This window comes from Orbicella franksi, chromosome 1 (genome assembly GCF_964199315.1).
Source record: "Orbicella franksi chromosome 1, jaOrbFran1.1, whole genome shotgun sequence".
In the NCBI taxonomy this organism is placed as follows: Eukaryota; Metazoa; Cnidaria; class Anthozoa; order Scleractinia; family Merulinidae; genus Orbicella; species Orbicella franksi.
Genome location: NC_138145.1, coordinates 12,659,555 through 12,681,550, shown reverse-complemented (window position 1 = coordinate 12,681,550; position 21,996 = coordinate 12,659,555). Strand labels below are relative to the sequence as shown.

Sequence of the window (21,996 nt, the reverse complement as noted above, 5' to 3'; positions counted from 1 at the left end):
TTTCAGTCGAAGTCGCATTGAGTGAACTTTGGTTAGAGTTACTCGAATACGTTTTCGCTGCAACGCCTTATAAAGAATTGAGAGTAGATGCATAGACAGGCTGAAAACTCTGAATATAAGTCGACAGTTGAATCTATTTTCAAAATGACAAAGCTCGACATTTTCGTGCTATAAAAATTTGTTCCATCTTACATGTTTTCGTTTTTGCAAAAGTTCTTACCTATAGCTACTTTGAAGCCATTGAAATTTCTAGTGAGGGTATTTTTTTACCTACAAATTCCTTATTCGGTTGCCGAAAACCATCTTTCGGGCAAATAGACTAAGATGAAAACTCAGTTTTGCTCCTACTCGACGCCCTTATTTTATTATTATTTTTAATTAACTTGTCTTGAATAACTTGTGCTCGTTAATTTTCAAGCTTCCATCACAATGTGGGACTTCGACAGCCTTGCCTACAGAACTCCAGGAAATAAAGATTGATGGCAAGAATCAACATAGCATTTCTGAAGATTATAGACGTCTTTGAAGAGAAACAGTTTAACAAAGAATGCGAGGACTACGGGATTCATTCCAAGAACAATTTGTTGTGCATTCATTTAATTAAAGAGAGAATGTTTAAAACTGTGATATTACTCCCAAAAGGCTTTTCTTAAACGTTTGATAGTTCAAAGCTGCCATTATTTTTTAGAAAATTTTGAGACTCTGCTGCTAGTTTATTCCATATATTCTGAGAAACTCATGTTCTTGTACATAAATCAATAAAAGGTTGACGATTATCGTATTGCCGCCATTTTAGCTGAGCCGTGGGTTCAAATAATGGCTAGCTGGATTCAAATAAAACGCCGCGCCGTTAACCAGGTTGAGATTGAAATCAACGCAACGGGCGTGTTTTACAGGTGCGGCGTTTTTTGTTTTGTTTTCATAACCCGAACCCTTAGTACCTAATTCCCAAAGATCAAAACGTCTGCTAGTTATTCCAAGATCTTTAAGATGGGCTAAAAGTACCAATCTGTATAGGGGGGTGAGACAAAGCCGAAAGTTGACCTTTGGCACTTTACACTCGACTGAGTACCACTGAATATTCCTCTAATTAGAGTATAGACGAATTCCGTGACATTTTTGCCTTGTTTGTTGGTCTTCAAGTAAAATTTCTTTAATTCAGTGACGGCAGGAAAATTAGTCCACAAAAAATGATGAAAAACGACAGCCCCGATATACGCCGACTCCAATAAGCCCGGGTCTACAAGGCAGATTTTTTTCCAGCGTTTATACAAGAAAACTGGACTCGATATCCCGTACATATATACATTATTCGCTTCGTGTTTAGGTAGCACATAAGACGACATACCATGGCTAAGTATGATTAATTTTTCAATTTATTGGAGGAAGTTTGAAGCCTTCACAGCTCGATGGCGGTAGAGGTGAAGTAATACACCATAACAAAGAAAAACGTTTCTAGGAGATGATTTTAAGAACAGCTAACGTGTAAAGAGACGTTTTCTAAATTCTTGACAATGACGAACTTCTTTTGAACGAAGTAACTGCCCCGAATCAGGTACCTTCATATTCAGATTCGTACTCTTAAACTTGTTTTCAAAGATCCACATTTATATTTTCGTGTTAGTACTGATGAACAGCAATATTCCATCAAACCTTTCCTCCAAATTGCATCAACGATTCATGGGGAGAAGATAGCCACGTGGGATAATATAACTTTCAGTGCCAGTTTGTAGCGAGGTAGAGATATTCACGATCGACTTCACTTTTATTCTCAGGTAAATTAGCTATTGGATTTGGTTTTTGTTTTCTTTTTTATATGGTTTTGTTTGATTAATATTATTGCGCCAATCGTAGTCCACCTATAGCAAATTAATTTATATACCTGATGACACAAACCGTCAGCACCTGCCTTAAAACACATGCATGTGGATCTAAGTTTGCTTTTGTTTTCGCGTTGTATTTCATCACGTACAGTAACGCGGTAGCTTCATTCAAGACATATATTAGGGATAGCTACGACGGCGACGGCGAGGACAATAATAAATGTCGATTTAAAAATGAATTTATATTTTACCTACTAATCTTGCGATACTATAAAGTCGTTTAATCTGTTTCTCTTTGTCAAAACTATATCGAAGCTAAATATGGAACACACCGTAATATTCGAAATGTAAATTTTAAAAATTATCCGCTATGCCGTGGTTCACGTTTTCCGTACAACGCAGAATTTGGTCATTTCTTGTTTTTTTTTTTTTTTTTTTGCAGAGGGCGAGAGGGCGGCAAAACATTAAGAATTATAATGAACGTGCACAGCCATTGTATTGTTATATTATGTTATGTTATGTTCTGTTCTGTTCTGTTCTGTTCTGTTGTGTCGTGTCGTGTCGTGTCGTGTCGTGTCGTGTCGTGTCGTGTCGTGTCGTGTTGTGTTGTGTTATGTTATGTTTTAATGAACGTGCACAGCCATTGTATTGCTCATTAAACCTTTTGACTGGCGACGTTGCTGTTGCCGTTGTGGTTTCCTTAAAGGCTGGTTTTTACTAGAGCATAAGCACAAGCACAAGCATAAGCGGAAGCATAAGAAGAACGAACCCACTTATTTGCCTTGTGCTATTTTCACTAGTAATGCGCTCGACATAAGCATAAGCACAAGAGAAACGAACAGGTCTGATTCTCTTGTGCTTATGCTTATGCCGGCAGTTATGTCGCCGGAGTGCGTTAATAGTGAAAACTGCACAAGACAAACAAGTGGGTTCGTTCTTCTTATGTTTCTGCTTATGCTTATGTTTATGCCTATGTCGCGGCTGTGTTCACTTGTGTGCTTATGCTTATGTTTGTGCTTGTGCTTATGCTCTGGTGAAAACCAGCCTTACGTTCCCTATTATACTGAGTATAACGTTACGTAACGTAACTAGTCACAGTTATAATGATAAAACGCTACACAACAGAACTCGTTACGTCTCGAAATAAATGCAATAGTTGAAGTGCCTTTTATATCAAAAAAAGAACTCGAAGAGTGCACTTTCTTCATTGATTTGGATGTTTGTATGGGATATAATTCATGGTCGGACACATATATAGTTTGCTTTTATTTACTGTCGTTTGCTTGCGGTTAAATTTTATATACTGTGTTTGCTTGCGGTTACAGTAGCATTTATTTCCTGCTGTTTGCTTGCGGTTAACATTTAAGGAGTGAAGGGGAAGGCGACTAAATGTGCCCTACCATGAATTATACTACTCTAGTGAAACATGAAACCCCGTTAATTGTTGGTCGCCGTGTGGGATAAATTACAGAGTCATACATTTCCGCAGACAGCTCGTGACACGTTTATACCCCGTCGACGCTGATCTGCGTTTCAGCTCGTTTTAGCCTCTAGTAGGCCACACGGTTACGATGGAAACACTCCAGTGTCGTTTTCGTCGAATAACATGCATTTGTTCAGACTAAAGAAATTTGAAAACGGAGTCCAGCCCTATCTTATCCGCTAGACTTTCTCAAAGCCCTTCACAGTTGTAGCCTTATACGTAGTCGCAGAGCTGTTTTTTCACACGAGAAACAAGTCGAGCTTGCGCTCATTTGCCTCACTTCGTACTCGGTTTTGTGCGTCGCAAACATTTCCCTCCGATTCCGGGCTCAGCTTTCGAAGCTCGACTTGTGGGCGATTCAAGACTACCGCTATTGCGTTGTTGAAATAAAACGAGTGATCAAAAACATATAAGAACGAATGTGGCCTCAGTTTTTCCTCTATATTTAAAGCTGACAGTTATCAGCCGATGAAACTAATTTTTATTCTAAAACAAACGCACCTTATTTTGTTTCTTTTTTTTTTTCGATTTAATTGGCCATGGCCTTTGAATTTTCTGGTTCTGCTTCATCTGTACGTGAATCAAGCAACCCGCCAACGCTTTGTTTACTTCCTTTCGACATTATTTGCCCAGGTATCACTTTATACTCGCAACATCACGTACCTTTTCAGGATGATATGGAAATGTGTTCAAATCAATTAGCCTGGTCATGAATCACAAACAAATTGTGAATATTTACTGATCATTATTTTACGCAGCGTTATGCGCGAACTGTTTTGTAAAACTAATATTTCATTTTGGATTTTGATGACAAAAATAATCCGATTAAAAGCATGAAAGCAGGCAAACTGACTAATAGAGACTGCGCATGTTTTGCATCACTTGGGCACTGTTGCTGCATTCGATCATCTGTCCGGCGAGCTCTATGGGAATTAAACCGCATATTATTATTCTTTCACCATTTCTCGTTGCTTGTTTGATTCCTTTGTATTGAAAACTTCAGGATAATTTAACATCATAATCTAAATAAATTACTTTTATCACAAATTTAAAGCTAGATCAGCTGTGGATCATCGCGTAATATCTTACAAAACGTTCTCTAACTTTGTAATTACGGAAAAAATCTCCGGCTTAAATAACCAACCCGTTAAAAAGGACATGACATGAATTCTTGATAGTCTTCCAAAAATAGGAATAATTAATGCCATACCATAAAACTCAATACTATCCCTACCCCAAATACATAATTCATTTGCCAGCTTATTTTCCTATGAATAAATGAAAATCGAAAGCGAAAGTGAAACTTTTAGAGTCTGAGTCTAAATTGAGTAACACTGCGCTAAAAATACTGCATTGTACGCTAAATATAGCTCACTATATGTATGCGTGGGATGCCCACTACAGGTTTGCGTTGGTGGTTCCTAAAATATCGAAAACACTGTTGGCAGGAGAGGACATTCTGGTGTGATCAAAGTTTTAAAGTTGAACGTGATAAATTTCACGTTTTTGGAACTATTATCTTTTTCAGTTAAGTGAAGAATCGCCTGCTTATATTGCGAGGTTTTTAGCCTGTATTTCGCCCTTGATAATCGCGATTCTATTCCTTCTCCAAACAGCCTAATTGCAGATGTCTTTCAAATCAGCCAATCACATGACAACATTTTAACAAGCGAAAGATGTCGCTAAATAAGCAACTTTTTATTTGTCAGAACTTTAGTTCTCGAGAAACAGACAATCTGATGTGAAACGAGGTGCGAGCGGATCAAACAAAAAAAAAACTGAAATTAACTACTTTGCCACGTAAGAGTGTTAAAATTTAAGACAAAAATGACTTCTATCTCTATTACGTTTGAAATTCACTACCAGATTGCCTTGGACGCTGCATGCGTGTTTGCTGTTTTCTTGGTTGCTGCTATCTTCTTAGTAACGCGAACATACCGCAGACTTTTCAAGCCGCTGAGTTGTGTGTATAGAAAATTCGATGCGGATCCCATCTACTACAGAAAACCAATTCCAGAGGAAAATCGAAAGAACTTTAGCTGTGAGGTATGCGACAGTTGTTCAGTTGAGTAGTAATCAACGCTTTCTTCTGTATTTGTCTGCTTGTATTTAATTTATGTAGCGTATAATACTTATCCCCTGAAAATAACTGAGATCGTATACAAGGGTCAAGTTCTTTTTTGTTCATTCTTTATCGTCTTACTTTATTTTCCAAAAGTTCATCTAAAACTCCTGGCCAGTGAATGATCGTGAGAATTTTTTTAAATGAACACCACTTGGTGAATTAGCCGAGAATTCTGTTTACATCAGATTTAAATCTTGACCGATTTCAAGTTCTACAAAAGTTGTACTTTGTTAAAAGGACATTGGTTAGATAAATGTCATTACATCCGTGTAGTTTTATAATAGACAAGTTAATAATTTGCTTCAGTTTACTATTTAATTAAATTCACTTTCGGAACCAACTACATAGTACATATTCACCGACTTTGTTTTGAAATGTTTCAGCGTTCTAACAGGCCATTTTCTTCCCCCTTAGATCTCACCATGTGAGATATTGCTGGCCTCGCCTACAGAACTTAAAGAAATAAACATTGATAACAACAACCAGACAAGTATTTCTGAGGATTACAAGCGCCTTTGGAGAAATGTCATTCATTGAATATTGTTTCAGTCGTTGACTGTGGGCTTCATACGAAGAATCTGTTATGAGATGTCTCATAACCTGAAACATTTCGAGCTGCTGTTTCCAAACTGCTTGCTGGTTCAAAGCCGCCGTTGGTATCGCCAATCTGAGTAGAAAAGCAATGATTATTATCACCAATAAGTTTACCTTACCGCCTCTTGCCCTCATGCTTGCGAATTTCAAATAAAGATTATTTTATATTGAATAACAAAGGAGCTATTATGTATGTTGTCAAATGATCTTCGTTTTGTGACAGCTCTAGCCCACATTATTGCAAACTTGAATCTCTCGCTCTGAACCCAAAAGGAACGACCAGAAATGTCAGCTTAGGCACCAACCTAGTTTCCAGGGTTTCTCTTCTTCACGGTTCCCTGGATGGCTACATCAGAGATCCTGGGAACGAGGTTATTAAGCACTTCAAATATCGATCTTTCATCTCTTTATTTGGATGACGAATTTGAAAACTTGCTTTGGCATCAACGTTCGTGTACAATACCGTGTAATGGGCTCTTGGTGTAACGTGCAACTTCGTTAATAGACTCCATGTTCAAGACTATCTGCCGACAAGAAACGATGTTCTCTTGCCGCCGATGAATTCAGAATCTTACTAGCTAAATTTAAATGTACATCTAGTCTGGTTTGTGAAAAAGTCACTTAGTGCGGTGCAGTTCGAAGGAATTTCACGGTTCAAAATACCCTTTGTTGTTACACAACATTGTTGCGTCTGCCGTTCCTTTTGTCTTTTTGAAAACGCCAAATTCTACTAGCATGCAGGCCACCGAAATCAGACTTGGATTTGGGGTTCCAAAATTACAAATAACCTCGATTTCAAATGGTCAAGTAATAAGAAAAGCAACATAAAGATCAAAAAAATATCTTAAAGATTTAGAACTTAACGCCGCTCGATTATCGGCGCTTCAGGCGCTTTCCACTAGTGAAATGGTATTGGAATCGTTGCAAAATGAAGTCAATTTATAAAGTCCTAACATTGATTTTCATAGTATTGCGAACGTTTAATCAAGCTGAACACATATATTTCGCCACAAAGAAGTTGAAAACCAGCAGGTTTGTCCCATCAGATTTTGACGGATTGTTCTGAATGAACTTCCACCAAAATTTTACTTATCACTTCTCTTAACATTATCTTTACATCAAACAATACTTTTGTCAAATTTTAAAATGTAAATGATACAGATATATCCTTTATTTTTTATAACAACATTACTCACTACATATTTCTTAGTTATCTATTTCTTGATCAAAATACAAAACTTTGCCTACCAGAAAAATACCTATCTTCATGCATAAAACCCTGCCTTAAGTTGAAAGCCCTCATAATTTATTTGCAATGAGTTGCAAATAGCATCATGTATCTTACATGTAATAACTAACGAACATGTCAGTGTAAAACTTAATTTAACATTTGTTTGTACAGGGAACAGAGATGTCAGATTTACTTAACATACTTCGGTTATTACACATTAGCTTACGCAAACAGTCGTCAGTTTTCAGTTTTCACCACCGATGTTCAATTTTATTATTTCCGAAAGTTGGAGAGTTTTTCAATTAAAACAACCGACTGGTGAGCGACATGCAAACGAATCTTTGGCCATATTTTAGTCATTAGTTTCAGCACCTGCGATTACATCAACGTTAGTTTCCAAAACATAATTTTCCGCTACCTCAGCTTGAGTAAAACCAGTTAAACTTACATTTCTGGCAGAATTCCTATTCTTTGCGCAAGGCTTACAGCCGAGTGGCCCTAAATTAAAAATAGAGTTGAATCCGTCACGAAAGTTTGAGCTTTGTAAAGCGTACAAGATTGGATTTAAAAACGAATTCGAGAAAAGTAGAAACCGAGATAATCTATGCAGTGAGAATAATATTTCGTAATTTTTCTGTACAGTCCTGAAATCGGCGGAGATCAAGAAAATAAAGTAAAAAGAAAATGGCAGAGAACAAACAGCGAACACAAGTGCCAACCAGATAAGAAGGCGAGCCAGTTGCCTCTTTGCTCGTCTTTCTGCCTCCGTAATCGTTGATTCTGAGAAGATTGTTTTTGCGAAATACAAACCGCGCACGATTTCGAAATGACAAATAAAAAGTATAAGGGAGCTTACAATGCCAAAACCAACACAGGTGAATATGATGAAGGGCTTGTGGAGGAAATACTCGTCCAAACTCCAAGGACGTTTGCATGGGTATTTGGAAGATGTGGTGTCAAACGTATTGGCTTGAATGTCTGGGATGCAAGATAAGAAGGCAAGAAACCATAGTGCTACTATAACGTATTTCACTTTATCCTCGCTTATCCTCAAATTAGATTGAAAAGGTCTCAGAAGCGCCAAATATCTTTCTACTGAGATCGTGCAAACTGTAAGAACAGCTACATTGATGGTGACTGGAACAACTGCATTTCCAGCAAAAAGCTTGCAGACCAGATCCCCTGAGAATCCTTCCAGTCGAACTTTGGTTAAAGCAAAGTCATAAAGTCCAGGACAGAGAAGTAAAGTTAACAAGTCGGCCACCGCCAAGTTCAAGAGTAAATAGTTTGTTGTTGTGTGCATTGATGGCGTTTTTCGCACGATGGTGATTACCATTCCATTGCCAACTACACCAGGAATGACGATACCCGCGTACAGCGCAGCAAAAATTATGTCCTGAGTTGATATTGAGTTGCTTTCTTTGCTAAAATGAGAAAGTTCTTTGGAGGTGTTATTTTCCATCGTTTCTGATTAGAGCCGACAATTGCTTTTACGTTTGACAACTGACAACCAACACGATCATCCGCACCGGACTGAGATCACAACTGCTATCTACTTTAATCAGCAGTTTACGTGTTCACTGATGGATGTTCTCACAGTTTGTAAGTCTCCAAATTTACCCGGAGATTAACGAAAAGCCTGTCGGAAGGCACACAACCGCCCACTGTGCTCGATCCTGTGGCCAGAAGGATCACGACTCGTCGTACTCGGCAGTTGCCAACTTGAAATGAACAGCTGGCAATTAAACACGAGGGTGATACTTAACCCGGGGAGCTGGTCAGTAATTAGAACATCGTTAATTAGAGTTGTCACCGTTAGCGGTAGCGACCTTTTGAAGAAGGAACAGAGAACAAGCTTTGGAATTATATTACAAAATTTTATTACCAAATTTGTCGAGTTTGCTCAATTGTAATTAGTGGTAGCTATAGTGAATGTTTCGTAAAACAATCGGTGTTAATCATTGGCAACGTACCAGAAGCCTCGCAGGTTCCTTTTCTGATAAACATTTACTAACAGTATCTGAATAATTCTCTGAAACTTTTATTTTGGTTTCGTGTTGGTGGTGTAAGCAATATTTACTTAAAGTACAAAGTGTAGAACATTTGTTTTTACGTCGTACAATGCAGTTACCGAGATAACAGGATTTATTTTTTCTCCAGCTTCTCGGCGCTCCGAAATCCTACATCCTTGAGTTTGATTGGTTAATGCGCGCACTCAAGTGATCCGTATTTTCCATCGGGACCTCAAGTATGAACTGCTCCGAAATTTCTAGCTTTGGTAACTTTTTATGCTGTTTTGTTACGCCGTAAAACAACTTAAAATCGAAACATTCAGCACAGAGTCAAGCAATTAATTATGCAAGCAGTATCGCTTTTCGTGCCCGACCGATTTGAACTGAATGGCTTTAATTAAAATTCAACACAAAAGAAGCTTTCTAAGTAATACCGCAGAGAAAAAACATAAACACATTATCTTCCGGCCTTGGTCGATCCGTATTGTGAAAACAGTGCCCTCGGCGCACGCCTAACTCAAGACGTCGGCACAGTTTTTCCCATTAAATACGGACCTCCCGGTCGGCAAATACATATATGTTTACGTATTTCAGATCTTTGCAGCTTTCTGTAGCGAAATTACAAAAGATAATTAAAATCTCGAACGCAACTGGCAGTCCAGTAGGTGGTATTTTTAGGGCAGAATGTTGAGGGTAGGGAGTTGTTTTTTATGAAGTCATCGGTGAACCGAATACAGTCGAACCCCTATTAAGCGGCCACCATCGGGGAAATGGGAGGTGGCCGCTTAATAGGGGTTAGCGAACCTCTTCACCAGACTCCTTCTCGCCGAAACGCTTTGCTCTTCGCCGCTCACGAGCTTGACTTAAAGGTGAGCCTGCTCAATGGTTACTTAAGGACGTTCGCGCGAAAATGTTCTACTCGATAGATTTTCTTCAAACCTCTACTGCGGAGAGATAATAAATTACTTGTTTCAGAAATGAAAAAGAAATGGGGGTCACGGACTTCGTTTCAGAGATAAAGCGTGTGGAAAACTAGTCTGATTTTGAAAACTTGGCGCGTGTAAATCAGCATCAGTGGTCTCCAGGGTTTTTAGCTTAAAATATCAAAGATGAATCAAAAGTACGGAGACAAACTATCCTAGTGATATTTTGTATACTGTGAATCCGTTGTGTTAACAATTCCAAATGTTGCCAACGTTTTCACAAAACTTAAGAGGCCCTGCGCCTAAGAAACGACCGATGATTTCCGGCTAAAAAATAAAATCGGCCGATTTTTATCTCCCAAGTAGAGGTTACCGAATACTATTTAAAAATGAATTTCTTTTGTTTCAGTTTCGCTTTAAACCAAAAATATCGAGCCGCAAACTTTTTCCGTCTGATAGCAGCAAAATCAGGCCGAAAATAAGCCCCCACAAAAAACTGTTCAGAAATTACTATCGCAACGCAAAATAATGAGAAAACTACACAGTGTTGAAGAAAAAGGCCTTTTAATGCAATATCATTCGATAAACATCAAAAAACTGCCGAAGCGATCAAAAAAGTAAAGTTTCAAATATTGCATACTAAATTAGATGGAGCGTTGGAGCTGATTTTAAAATAATTATTTCTCAAAAGTTCAACGCTTTTGAAAGCAATCACAGTGATGAATTAGACATTGGAGGGATATACATCACGTTTCTGGAAAAACGTTTTTCGGCCAAAGTATATTGACCTTGTACAAAGCGTTCAAAGTTACCGTGTTTACCGTTATCCTGCTACTTCGGCGAAACACTTCTCTTTTGCCAATACGGCCGTGGATAGCGTGTTAAACGCCACTTTAAACCTTGCTAGGCATTCAAAGACCATCCTAAGTAGAAGGACGTAGAATTAAAAGACACAGGAAGATGAAAAATACGCAGAAAAAGAAAATAACTCGAAATTACCATCTCCCAACGAAAGTTGAATCTGGAAAATGTCGTGGCGTGACAGCGGCCATTGACGTCATTTGTCACGTCAAGTCGCAAGAGCGTGGGAAAACGAGTCTGCAACGTTCTTCGGGCGGTCAGCGGCTAGGGATCCAGTCGTGACCCCATAACTCAGATCACGCTGCGGCCAAAACGGTGTGGCGGTTGGGGAAGTTTTTCTTTTTCAGTGACCATCATTTGTGAAAAATAACATAACATTGTTCCACCAAACGTTTTCTGGCCGGGAAAAATCGCTTTCCTATTTGTGCATTCGTTTGGATTCCGTCGCTATTTATACGAATGACGTCAATGGCCGCTGTCACGCCACGACATTTTCCAGATTCAACTTTCGTTAGCAGATGGTAATTTCGATTTATTTTCTTTTTCTGCGTATTTTTCATCTTCCTTTCTCTTTCAATTCTACATCCTTCTACTCAGGATGATCTTTGTATGCCTAGCAAGGTTTAAAGTGGCGTTTACCACGCTATCCACGGCCGTATTGGCAAAAGAGAAGTGTTTCGCCGAAGTAGCAGGATAACGGTAAACACGGTAACTTTGAACGCTTTGTACAAGGTCAATATACTTTGGCCGAAAAACGTTTTTCCAGAAACGTGATGTATATCCCTCCAATGTCTAATTCATCACTGTGATTGCTTTCAAAAGCGTTGAACTTTTGAGAAATAATTATTTTAAAATCAGCTCCAACGCTCCATCTAATTTAGTATGCAATATTTGAAACTTTATTTTTTTGATCGCTTCGGCAGTTTTTTGATGTTTATCGAATGATATTGCATTAAAAGGCCTTTTTCTTCAACACTGTGTAGTTTTCTCATTATTTTGCGTTGCGATAGCAATTTCTGAACAGTTTTTTGTGGGGGCTTATTTTCGGCCTGATTTTGCTGCTATCAGACGGAAAAAGTTTGCGGCTCGATATTTTTGGTTTAAAGCGAAACTGAAACAAAAGAAATTCATTTTTAAATAGTATTCGGTAACCTCTGCTTGGGAGATAAAAATCGGCCGATTTTATTTTTTAGCCGGAAATCATCGGTCGTTTCTTAGGCGCAGGGCCTCTTAATCCTTCAAGAAGCATTTGAAGCATTTTAATTTGCTAGGGGCCTAATCAGCCTCATCAACCCAAGTTGAAGTAAAGTAACTTACTTAATTAACCGCCGCACCGATAACGAAGAGCTTTGCTGGGCCTCTCAATTTGTCTCAAGACCGGACAGAAGTTCTTTTCCTTCAACCACTATGAATGGTAATCACCCGCTGGTAGATGCAGGTATGTCTACCCATCTCTGCTGCACCACCATCGATCCCTTCTTACGGTATGTTTTGCCAACTTAACAACCTTCATATGAGTAGCTTTTAAAATCCTATCTAGGTCTGTGACATAAAGTGGTAGAATTAAGTCCCTCATTATATAACTGAGAAAATTACTTCATTTTGATCGCCTGAGAGCAGGCCAATTTATCGGTAATTTTTTATTTGCCCTGCACCGTAAACTAACGCACTCACGATTATAATTTCCCAGTCGTATAATAAGTGAGTTATTGTATGAAAGCTCGAGCAATTAAGGATTTAGAATACTCGTGATATTTGAAAGTTCTTAAAATTGCATTCGCCTAAAGGTTCCTCCAGTTGAGGGGAAATTTTCAAATATCACTCTAGTGTACATCCTTTGATTGCTCTCGCATTCAAGAAATGTTTTAGCCTAATTCTTTCAAGTTCGTCGTTTGTCACGGTAATCCGTGTTAATCTTCTCCATCCTCAACCATCCTTGTTCCTTTGTCGTTTTCTATAATCTCTTTGGTGTTTATCTATCTTAGTAAACAACCATTTTCAGGTTTCCTTCAATTTAAAAGTTAATTCTGTACGTGGCTAAAAAGAAATAACTCAAAATCTCGTGACTCAGCTCTTTTACGTTCTGCTGAAGTGCCTGTCCGATACTCCCTTGGCATACCCAGACCAGCGGTTTCTATGTAGTCTGTGGTAATGCAAGCGGCCATCTTAACGCGGCTTATGATAAGTTAGCAGAAACTGTACAAGGACGGAATGACAAGTCTTTTAAAAACTAAGTGTGCGTTTACTAATGCCGGTCATAAGGTTTTAATGACAAACTAGAGAGGAACTGAGAGCCGAAAAGTATCTCTCCCCTGGAGTAGTCATTTTGAGTTCCCCACATGAAGCATTACAGGGCACTTAACAGCAGTGTTATCACCAATTCAGTGTCTGTTATTACTGATGCAAACCTTTGAAACCATCTCAAACGCCATGTGAAAGTCACGGAGGTATCTTAATGCTGAAAAAAGACCTTATCATAAGGTACTGACGGGAACTGGTCATCACCATTGATTGGTATATTATTACCAAGCTTGTACTACATTTTACCATCTCTGTATTTTTTTAATTACCAGCCCGCTTTCGGTATAATGGTTCAGGATTCACAACCCTGCCTGTCAAAATAAAGACGTTAAATATCGAACGCCAAAAATAATACCGCGTAAGCATAATAGGGAAGCATCTAGCTGTTTAATGTTTTATCAGTCTTGCAGCAATATTTCTTATCTGTAAGCAAACATATTATTAATGTCCCTATAAGTCTAGTTGAGTCTACTTCCGAGCTTGTAATTTGCATGTAAAAGGCGGACAAACGCATGAATTTTAAATCTGATGCGTGCGAAACACACAGTTGCTTTGTTTCATCAAGGCATCTGTAGCTTGTTTGCCAAATGGCTGATAACAAGAGCAGCAAATGACGCTTTGCAGGGAACCAATGTCTTCTGTAAAATTGTGTTATGCATGGCAGGCAGGTTATTTTCCGATGATCTATATCTTATCAAAAATTATACAGACCACACGCCAATTCCAAGCGATTTTCGTCTTCGCTCTTCCAATGGTAAACTTTAAGCTGTACAAATACGCAACACAAGGCCGCGGCATACGTGTTTGATTCAATGGCGTTTTTAATGTTGATTAAGGCAATGGCAAAATCCAAGCATATGCTTTACTTAAATTAGAGCATTAAGCTAAGCCGCGATTAGCGTAACCATTATCTATATGCTATTGTATGTAAACCGATATTGCAACTTGCCTTAATATTTATCACATATGAGGAACTTCCAACGGAAATTGCCCATCCCTTACAAGTCGGAAGAACAAAACAAGAGTAATTAACTTTTGAAGGCTTTAAAGAGCCAACCCTGGTTCAAAAGATTTGCATATTTACTTTATTTATATCCTCATACGTTACAAAACAAAAACAAAAACAAAAAAAAGAATCGAGTACTCAGCGGTCCAAAGAATATTTCACCTTTTTTATTACAGACTGATTGAGGCGAACGAACTCATTAGAATCATGAATGTTCAATTATCTTCCGAACAAAACACCGAAAATTGAAATAAAATGTTTTCTTGTCACTTTATTGTTTTCCCAAACATCACCTGTCCACACTTTCGCGGGCTCACGAGCTGCTGGCACGGTATCAGGGATGGAGCTTAAGTTCATCCGTTCATTGGACACGTAGCTATCATAAAAGCGTACAGGTGGATAACTGTGCCGAGAAGGTCACTACAATATCATTACTTGAAGGACGTGTGTTCCAAATATTAATTTACAAGTTACAAGCGAGATCGAGTGTAGGTCAACTCTTCAGACAGAATCGAAAAGTTTCGCGTTTGTCAGTTTTTACTGGTCATTTTTCTGATCCTCTACGATGAACGGACAGAACGGAAGTCAATTAAACGGGTCGCACGAACATTTACAGGTAACATCTCAGGATATCGTGTTCGCCACATTGTACTCGTTCATGGTGTTTTTTGGCGTCGTGGGAAACGGCATCGTCATTACAATCGTGCGTAAAACGCCGTCAATGCACACAGCAACAAACTATCTGCTGATGAATTTGGCTGTAGCGGATTTGCTAACCTTGCTTCTTTGTCCTGGCGTCTACGACTTCGCTTTAAATCATTTCAGGATCAACGCTACAATGGGGGACATCGTCTGCAAGCTTTTTGCTGGAAACGCTATTGTTTGCATCACATTCGATGCCTCGGTGCTAACTCTTTGTGTAATTGCCGTGGAGCGCTATGTGGCGATTGTGAAACCGTTTAAAAGCAGCAGTTGGAATATCGCGTCCAAGAAGACGGGAATAGTCATTGCCTTTATTTGGGTTTTGGCTATCATCCTGACCTTACCAGATAGTTTATGGACGGAGTACAGGAGGGACCATACACTTGGTTCCTCTCGGTATCCTTGCATTCGACCATGGACCCTTGATCACGAGTCAACAGTGAAAATTTACATCATTACTCACTGCATCATTCTTATCGTACTTCCGTCAATTTTGATTTCATTTTGTCATCTTTCCATTCTTAAAGTGCTCAAATGGGATCTTTCTGATCCGGTGATAGATGAAGCTGATAAGAGCAACATGAGGAGGCTTTTGAAACTTCTTGTTTCATTAGCTGTGGCTTTTTGCATCCTCTGTCTCCCATTCGCCTGCTTCTTTTTGTATGTTGCCGCACTTGAAAAAACAAAAATTGAACCGAATTTTACATCACTATTTCTTGCACATAGAATTGTTAGGGTGTTAATATTTTTTAACTCTTTTATTAATCCACTTTTATATGCTGCTCAAAGTACAAATTACAGAAAGGCTTTGCGAGGGCTCTGCTGCAGGCTCGCTGAGGGCGCCGAAAGTATTGAGCGGGAAGCAATCAACTTGGACAAAGAGAACAAGATTACTGTCAATGGTGAGAAACTTCAGCCAATGGGAAGATGTTCGCAGTTGTAACTATATGAGATGAACTATAGAACAGATGTGAAATGGTAATGAGTTAACAATAGTTTACAGATGAGACAATATTATTAATAGTTTTGCCTCTCAGGCGTTATGTAGCTTTATACACGAAGAATATGAAGTAAATTTGTCACAGCTTTGAGAAAATACCGAGTAGCTACATTTTCATATAACGAGTTAGGCTGCTGAAACTGTTGAAGTATTTCATTATTGTAATCGATGAACAAATGAAATAACAGTCATCATTGCTTTGCCGCTTGGACGTTACTGTAGAATCATACACGAAGAATGTACATGAAGCAAATTTGTCACAGCTTTTATATGAAAAAGCAGTAACTACTTTTTCATAAAAATACCTTAGCTATAGACTGCTGAAACTATTGCAGAATTTCATTATTGTAATCTATCACTTTATATGTACAATTTGCTGTTTTTGTCGGTTATTGTGGAGTTCACGAGGTGTTTTTTTCTTTCATGGTTGGCTGAGAGCCTGGTTTACTTTATTTATAGGTCGTTTGAATGCTAAAAAAAACACAAGTTACGGGGAAGAATTTATATAACGAACCTTTATTTAACCACAACTACCCGTTAAGGGATTTTCTGTCTGATTTACAGATAATTCCCTCAATTTTAATTAAGAGAACCACAAGACAATATACTTTTCATCCGCACCGCATTTACCATGGGTGCCAGAGGGTTTTTTTCCGTGGCGAAGCTGCGATTGTGAGCGGCGAAACCGCGATCGTCACGAAAAAAAAAACCTCCCACCCAGGGTAGACCGCATTTCGTCGCCTAACAAGATTTGAAATTCATATGTAACCTGTAACATGCTAAACCATTCGCTGATAACCTGTTAATTTTGAATCTCTGGATAATACCGCTAAACTTAAATTAACCAAAAACCGTTGATTTAATCTAATCTTGCTTCTGGATAAATGTCTTGGAAATGGCAAAATGACGTAAACAATCAAAAACCTGACTTCATTATTAACATTTGCGTTAAGTCTCTTATCGCTAGAAACAACTAAAAGCTTTTCTTATTTGAAGATGCCACCTCATAAGAAACACACTTAGTAGTAATTGCACTAGCTGTATCACTACACAAAGTAAATACAAAGTAATTTCCGAAATCCCGCCTTCTTCTATAAAGACTTCATTTGAGGTTTGAAATCGAACAAAACCAATTACTTTGCCTTTCAATAACACGCGTGCTCAGAAGTTCAAAACCGAACTAATGATTGCGTTTGCCACGACCGTCTATCATAATTGCGACGACATTCAGCGAACCTTGAGGAAAAGCAGGGCAAATTCAGTAACAAAAGCAAGCAAAAAAGCAAGCAAACAGAGTAGATCCAGATCTACCAATCACAGTCCACAACACAAGCTTTTTAATCTATTAAAGTTAGCATCTGTTTCCTGAGAGTTCAGCTATAAGATGATTGACGGCAGGGAAAAACGTAAACGTTGATTGAGCAGAGTTTGCGTGTAATTGAAAGGCGCAATAAGTTTCGAGACTAAGCACACAGTTACTGCATGCTAATTGAACTTACTGTGTCCAATTTTAATCGAAAGCTACTTTATTCATAACGTTTACTAGTTACTCCAGAAAAGCATGGGAGTTTTTCTGTTAACAGCTGTATTTTTTTGTACTTGTTAAAAGTCAATGTTTTTGAAAGGTTCTTCAGGGGAAGATTTAGTCGTTGTTATCTGCCTTTAGTTATCCAATTGGAAAAAAATCGGGTTACAGTCACATGAGATAAAAAAGTGTTTGTGTTATTTCGAGAGGTCTTTTTCTCTTTCGACAAACTGAATTAATCATTATATTTGCGGTGACCTCAGGCCATACAGTAATATCTCCGTTCCACGGTCTTTTATTTCAATTTCAGTTTGCTGTGATCAAAATTACATATGATATGGCAACAAAGTACAGTTATAAGCTAAAAGAAATTTAAAAGAAGTCTAAAAGGCTACAGGGACCGCTCATTTACGATGTCAGCTCCAACTGTGTGGAACGTACTTCCAAAAGATAATAATGATATTATTCATTGAACCGTTGGGAAATGGCGCTATAAAAATTTTAATATTATTACCATTATTAAGAAATAAGAATAAGAAAACAAATTTAACAGTTCCAGAGTAAAAGAACTTAGTTGAGAATTGTAGCGACCGACACGCTCTACCACTTGACGTGTCGAGAATTAAGGCATAATGCCTGCTAGCTAACAGATTCCGTCTTAGGAGGCAACTTTACATAAAGGCCATGTTTTCTTAAGAACGTTTGGTTTTCATTTTATACTTAAGAACCTCGCAAGCATCTCAATTTACTCAGTGTCTCTATCGGCTTACAACAAAAAGTTTTAAAGATAGATTTCAACTTCCAAACAAATACGACAATTGACTGTCGTGTTTCACGTTCGTAAATATATTCGCAGGATTTGATCAGAGCACGTGTTTTGGGAGCTTATGCATTTTCCAAATATCGATCCATGTAAACATCTTTAAAGTTCGGATTAGTATTTCCTTCCCAAGCCCTTCATCATATTCACCTGCGTTGGTTTTGGCACTGTAAGTTAGAGTTCCCTAATACTCTTCGTTTGCATTTTTGAAATCATCCGTGGCTTGTACTGCACAAGAACAATTTTCTCAGAATCGACGGTCACGGAAGTAGAAAGACGGGCGAAGAAGCCACTAGCTCGCCTTCTCGTCTGGTTGAAATTCTTCTTTACTGTTTGCTTGCTTCCATTTGATATCTACTCTATTTTCCTAACTTTCGCTGATACGAAAACAGTCCAGGAAAATAACGACAAACTGCATTTAATTCATAGAACGACACGGTTTTTCCTTTTCTCTGATGTCCTCTTTAATCCTGTTTTATATGCCTACTAAGATGCGCTCAAGTTGATTATTAGCTGAGTTCACTCAGAGGTGCTATTATTCTCGGACAACCGAGGGTACAGTTATATCACGCGACGAGGGTCTTCATGATGTGATTAGTATCCACATGAATAAGGAAACTGATACGCTACAGGCAAATATCAATAATATCAACGATCAAAAATTAAATTGCCAGGACAGTATGGCTTTCCCCGTCTGGTCAACCCCGATTGGTTAATTAGGATCTCAGAAGCTCCCACCGTATACAGTGATTTAAACATTACATTAAAAGGAAATTTTGTAATGACGGATTTAGGGGAGAGGCCCATGGAACCGGGTCGCCGACTTTTTATTTAAACGGGACCCAAGAGGATCGGATATTCTCCTCCCCCCCCCCCCCCCCCACCTCCGCCCCCTCCTAAGGTTCATCAGAGTAAAATAAAATTCACTTACAAACCTCTTAGTCAAGAAAATGCTTATCTTTTACCTCCCCACCCACTGTAGATATGCTTTTCAGTGACCGTTAGATTCGCGTCCAGGTCAAGTGAACTCTTTTCTAACCTGATTTTTGGGTGCTACCTTAATGGCGGTGCCCTCAAATAAGAATGAAACGAACCGTCTGAAAATGTCTGCAAAAAGATTGCTTCTTGCCATTTATCACAACTTATAATAGCCTTGTTCAGCAACACTTTCCCCACTTTTCTGGGAATACCTCTCTCTCCCCTTCCCCGGTAAACTGCTAACTGATTTTATAACATAACTAAAGCAAAGCGCGCGCTCTGATTGGTTAATTTAGCGTCTACTATTTGCCCATGGGTGTACGCTGCTGACGTGTGTGCTAATGTTTACAAAGCAAATCTTTTGACAGACATTGTTTCCAAAGTAATGACCGACGTCCTTCTGCCAGAAATGCGAAACGGTCTTCACAGTTGTTTGAAGATGAAACTTTATCGAGTTACTGGTGTGCAGTCGGTTGTCATGAATGAATTTTCGCGCGCTTGTTTTCTCTTGTCATGTAAGACTACACGAACATTTTTTTGTGATGTAGTTCAATAAAAGGACTTCTGTTGTTCCAGTGTCTCAATGTTATGTTATAAAACAAATGGTCAACGCCATAGCGTGTACTATTGAGTTATGGATGCACTTGGGAGGTTTGCTAAGCACTCAAGAAGCTAAAGTCGCACTCGGCTATCGCCTCGTGCGACTCTTACGCTTCTTTCGTGCTTAGCAACCTCCCGCGTGCATCCATAACTCAATAGTACACGCTATGGTGTTTACCATTTGTTAATTATAACAATATGTTCAACTGCAGTAATTCTCTTCCTGAGGACGTTGCAATTTAGGTTGTCACTTAAAATAACATCTGTCAGTTAGATCGACATACAGGTGGTGTGTGCACTATGGCCACAAAGCATGAATCTTCGTAGAGTGGTTTTCACCATGACAACTGAATATTGTTCTTGTTTCCGCCGGGTTAAAATTATTATCACAAACCGACAAGATGAAAGATAGATGGATTGCTCGGTGTGCAAATTGAAATTGGCTATTTCCGAGTTACCTTGTGCCTCTGTTTCGAAACGAGTCCTCGTGCAAACCTTTCATAAAAAAGTGAGTTTGATTTGCATGAAAATAAACCCCGGGGAGGCGGGGCACTGCCATATATGGGCTATATAGGTATGTGCCGCTGTGAAGGGTATGGTTTTCAAGCAGTTTACTCTTGGATAAGGTATATAAATCAGATCGTTTGGGTCTAGAATAGGGTATAATTTTTCACAAAACTGACTAGTTGGTTGAAGATTTTATCTAGACTAAGGAAACCAGGAAATGCCACTCAAAAATATAAAAAAATCAAATCGGCAAGTTTAAATTTACGAAAATCAGCCTCAACAATGTCGATAGATGGGGGGATTGGGGAGTTTACTCTAGTATAGGGTAGCAAAATTCAGCTGAACTAGCTCTGGTATAGGCTAAGGGTTCCAGGGTCCCAGCGGCACATCCCCACCCAGAAATTCCCAAAGTACCACCCCCCCCCCCCGCCGAGAATAAACCCCTCTGGGAAACACCGTTTCCATATGAATGGTTTTGCACGAGAACTCGTTTTGACACAGAGTCAAAAGGCAACTTGGAAATGGCCTATTCCATCGGCCAAGGCAAAGTAAAGTAAAGTAAAGTAAAGCAAAGGCTTATTTTCACCCTGGTGACACTTAACAGTCAGAGATAGATTTGTCAAATCTATCTTTCACCTTGTCGGTTTGTGATAATTATTTTAACCCGGCGGAAACAAGAACAATATTCAGCTGTCATGGTGAAAACCACTCTACGATGATTCATACTCAATCTTATTCAAAATCCCAAAAAATGACTAGGGATAATAAAATGTCACGTATTAAACCAGGCGCAACGACTATTTTTGTTCATTTAAAACGCGTTTGTATAAATGGGAACGTTTATAAGCAAAAACTGAATCCATTCTTCCATATTTCGCGTGTTCTAGTCACCTACAGCTGTGTTGTTCTAACTGCAGAAGGTCTGCGTCGTTCCGTTTTACGCTTATAAGATGGACACACCATATTTAACAACAACAACCATTTATTTGTACTCACAATTTATAAAATAATTACAATAAACATTAAATTAGTATAGAGTACTGCCTGCCCAAAATAACTATAAGGGCTAAAAAGAATGGGCAGACATTAAGTTACATAGATTATTTATACAGTTATCGGTCGGTAACACACTTACACACACACACACACACACTCACAAATATAAAGATACAAACAGAATGAGAACTTACAGCGGAACAGAATATATCCTTATGAATCACTGAGTACAGCGTCGCTCTTTTGCTCATGTCAACAATAATAAGGGTTCCAAGTATAGGTGAACAATAAAAGGGGCTGACCCATTTATAAACTAGAAAAGTTCTTCTGATTAACGAATTTCTTGAAAAAAGGAGCCAGTTTAAGGTGTTAAAAGAGACAGTGCGGTTGAATGACAATCTGTCAGCATATTAAATGATGCTCGAAGCTCTCCTCTGAAGTTTCAGGACTCTATCGACAATGATCGACGTTTTCCGAACTTTAATCTAACTATCCCATAGAGTATTACC

At 38.7% G+C, this 21,996-nt stretch overlaps 2 protein-coding genes across 2 annotated transcripts; one reads left to right on the top strand and one right to left on the bottom strand.

Annotated features, from left to right (window-relative positions):
• Positions 1 to 7,371: 7,371 nt before the first annotated feature.
• LOC145491420 (galanin receptor 2b-like) lies at positions 7,372 to 9,117 on the bottom strand. The gene has a single exon (XM_081470610.1). It carries the CDS (start codon positions 8,716 to 8,718, stop codon positions 7,609 to 7,611), a length of 1,110 nt encoding a protein of 369 aa, XP_081326736.1. The 5' UTR covers positions 8,719 to 9,117; the 3' UTR covers positions 7,372 to 7,608.
• Positions 9,118 to 14,048: 4,931 nt separating this feature from the next.
• Positions 14,049 to 16,196, top strand: LOC145491428 (tachykinin-like peptides receptor 86C). Its single transcript, XM_081470621.1, has one exon. It carries the CDS (start codon positions 14,925 to 14,927, stop codon positions 16,002 to 16,004), a length of 1,080 nt encoding a protein of 359 aa, XP_081326747.1. The 5' UTR covers positions 14,049 to 14,924; the 3' UTR covers positions 16,005 to 16,196.
• The last annotated feature ends 5,800 nt before the right edge of the window (positions 16,197 to 21,996 follow it).

Excerpts from the sequence above, each read along its gene's own strand:
- LOC145491420 (XM_081470610.1), bottom strand. The coding sequence starts at position 8,718 with ATGGAAAATAACACCTCCAAAGAACTTTCTCATTTTAGCAAAGAAAGC.
- LOC145491428 (XM_081470621.1), top strand. The coding sequence starts at position 14,925 with ATGAACGGACAGAACGGAAGTCAATTAAACGGGTCGCACGAACATTTA.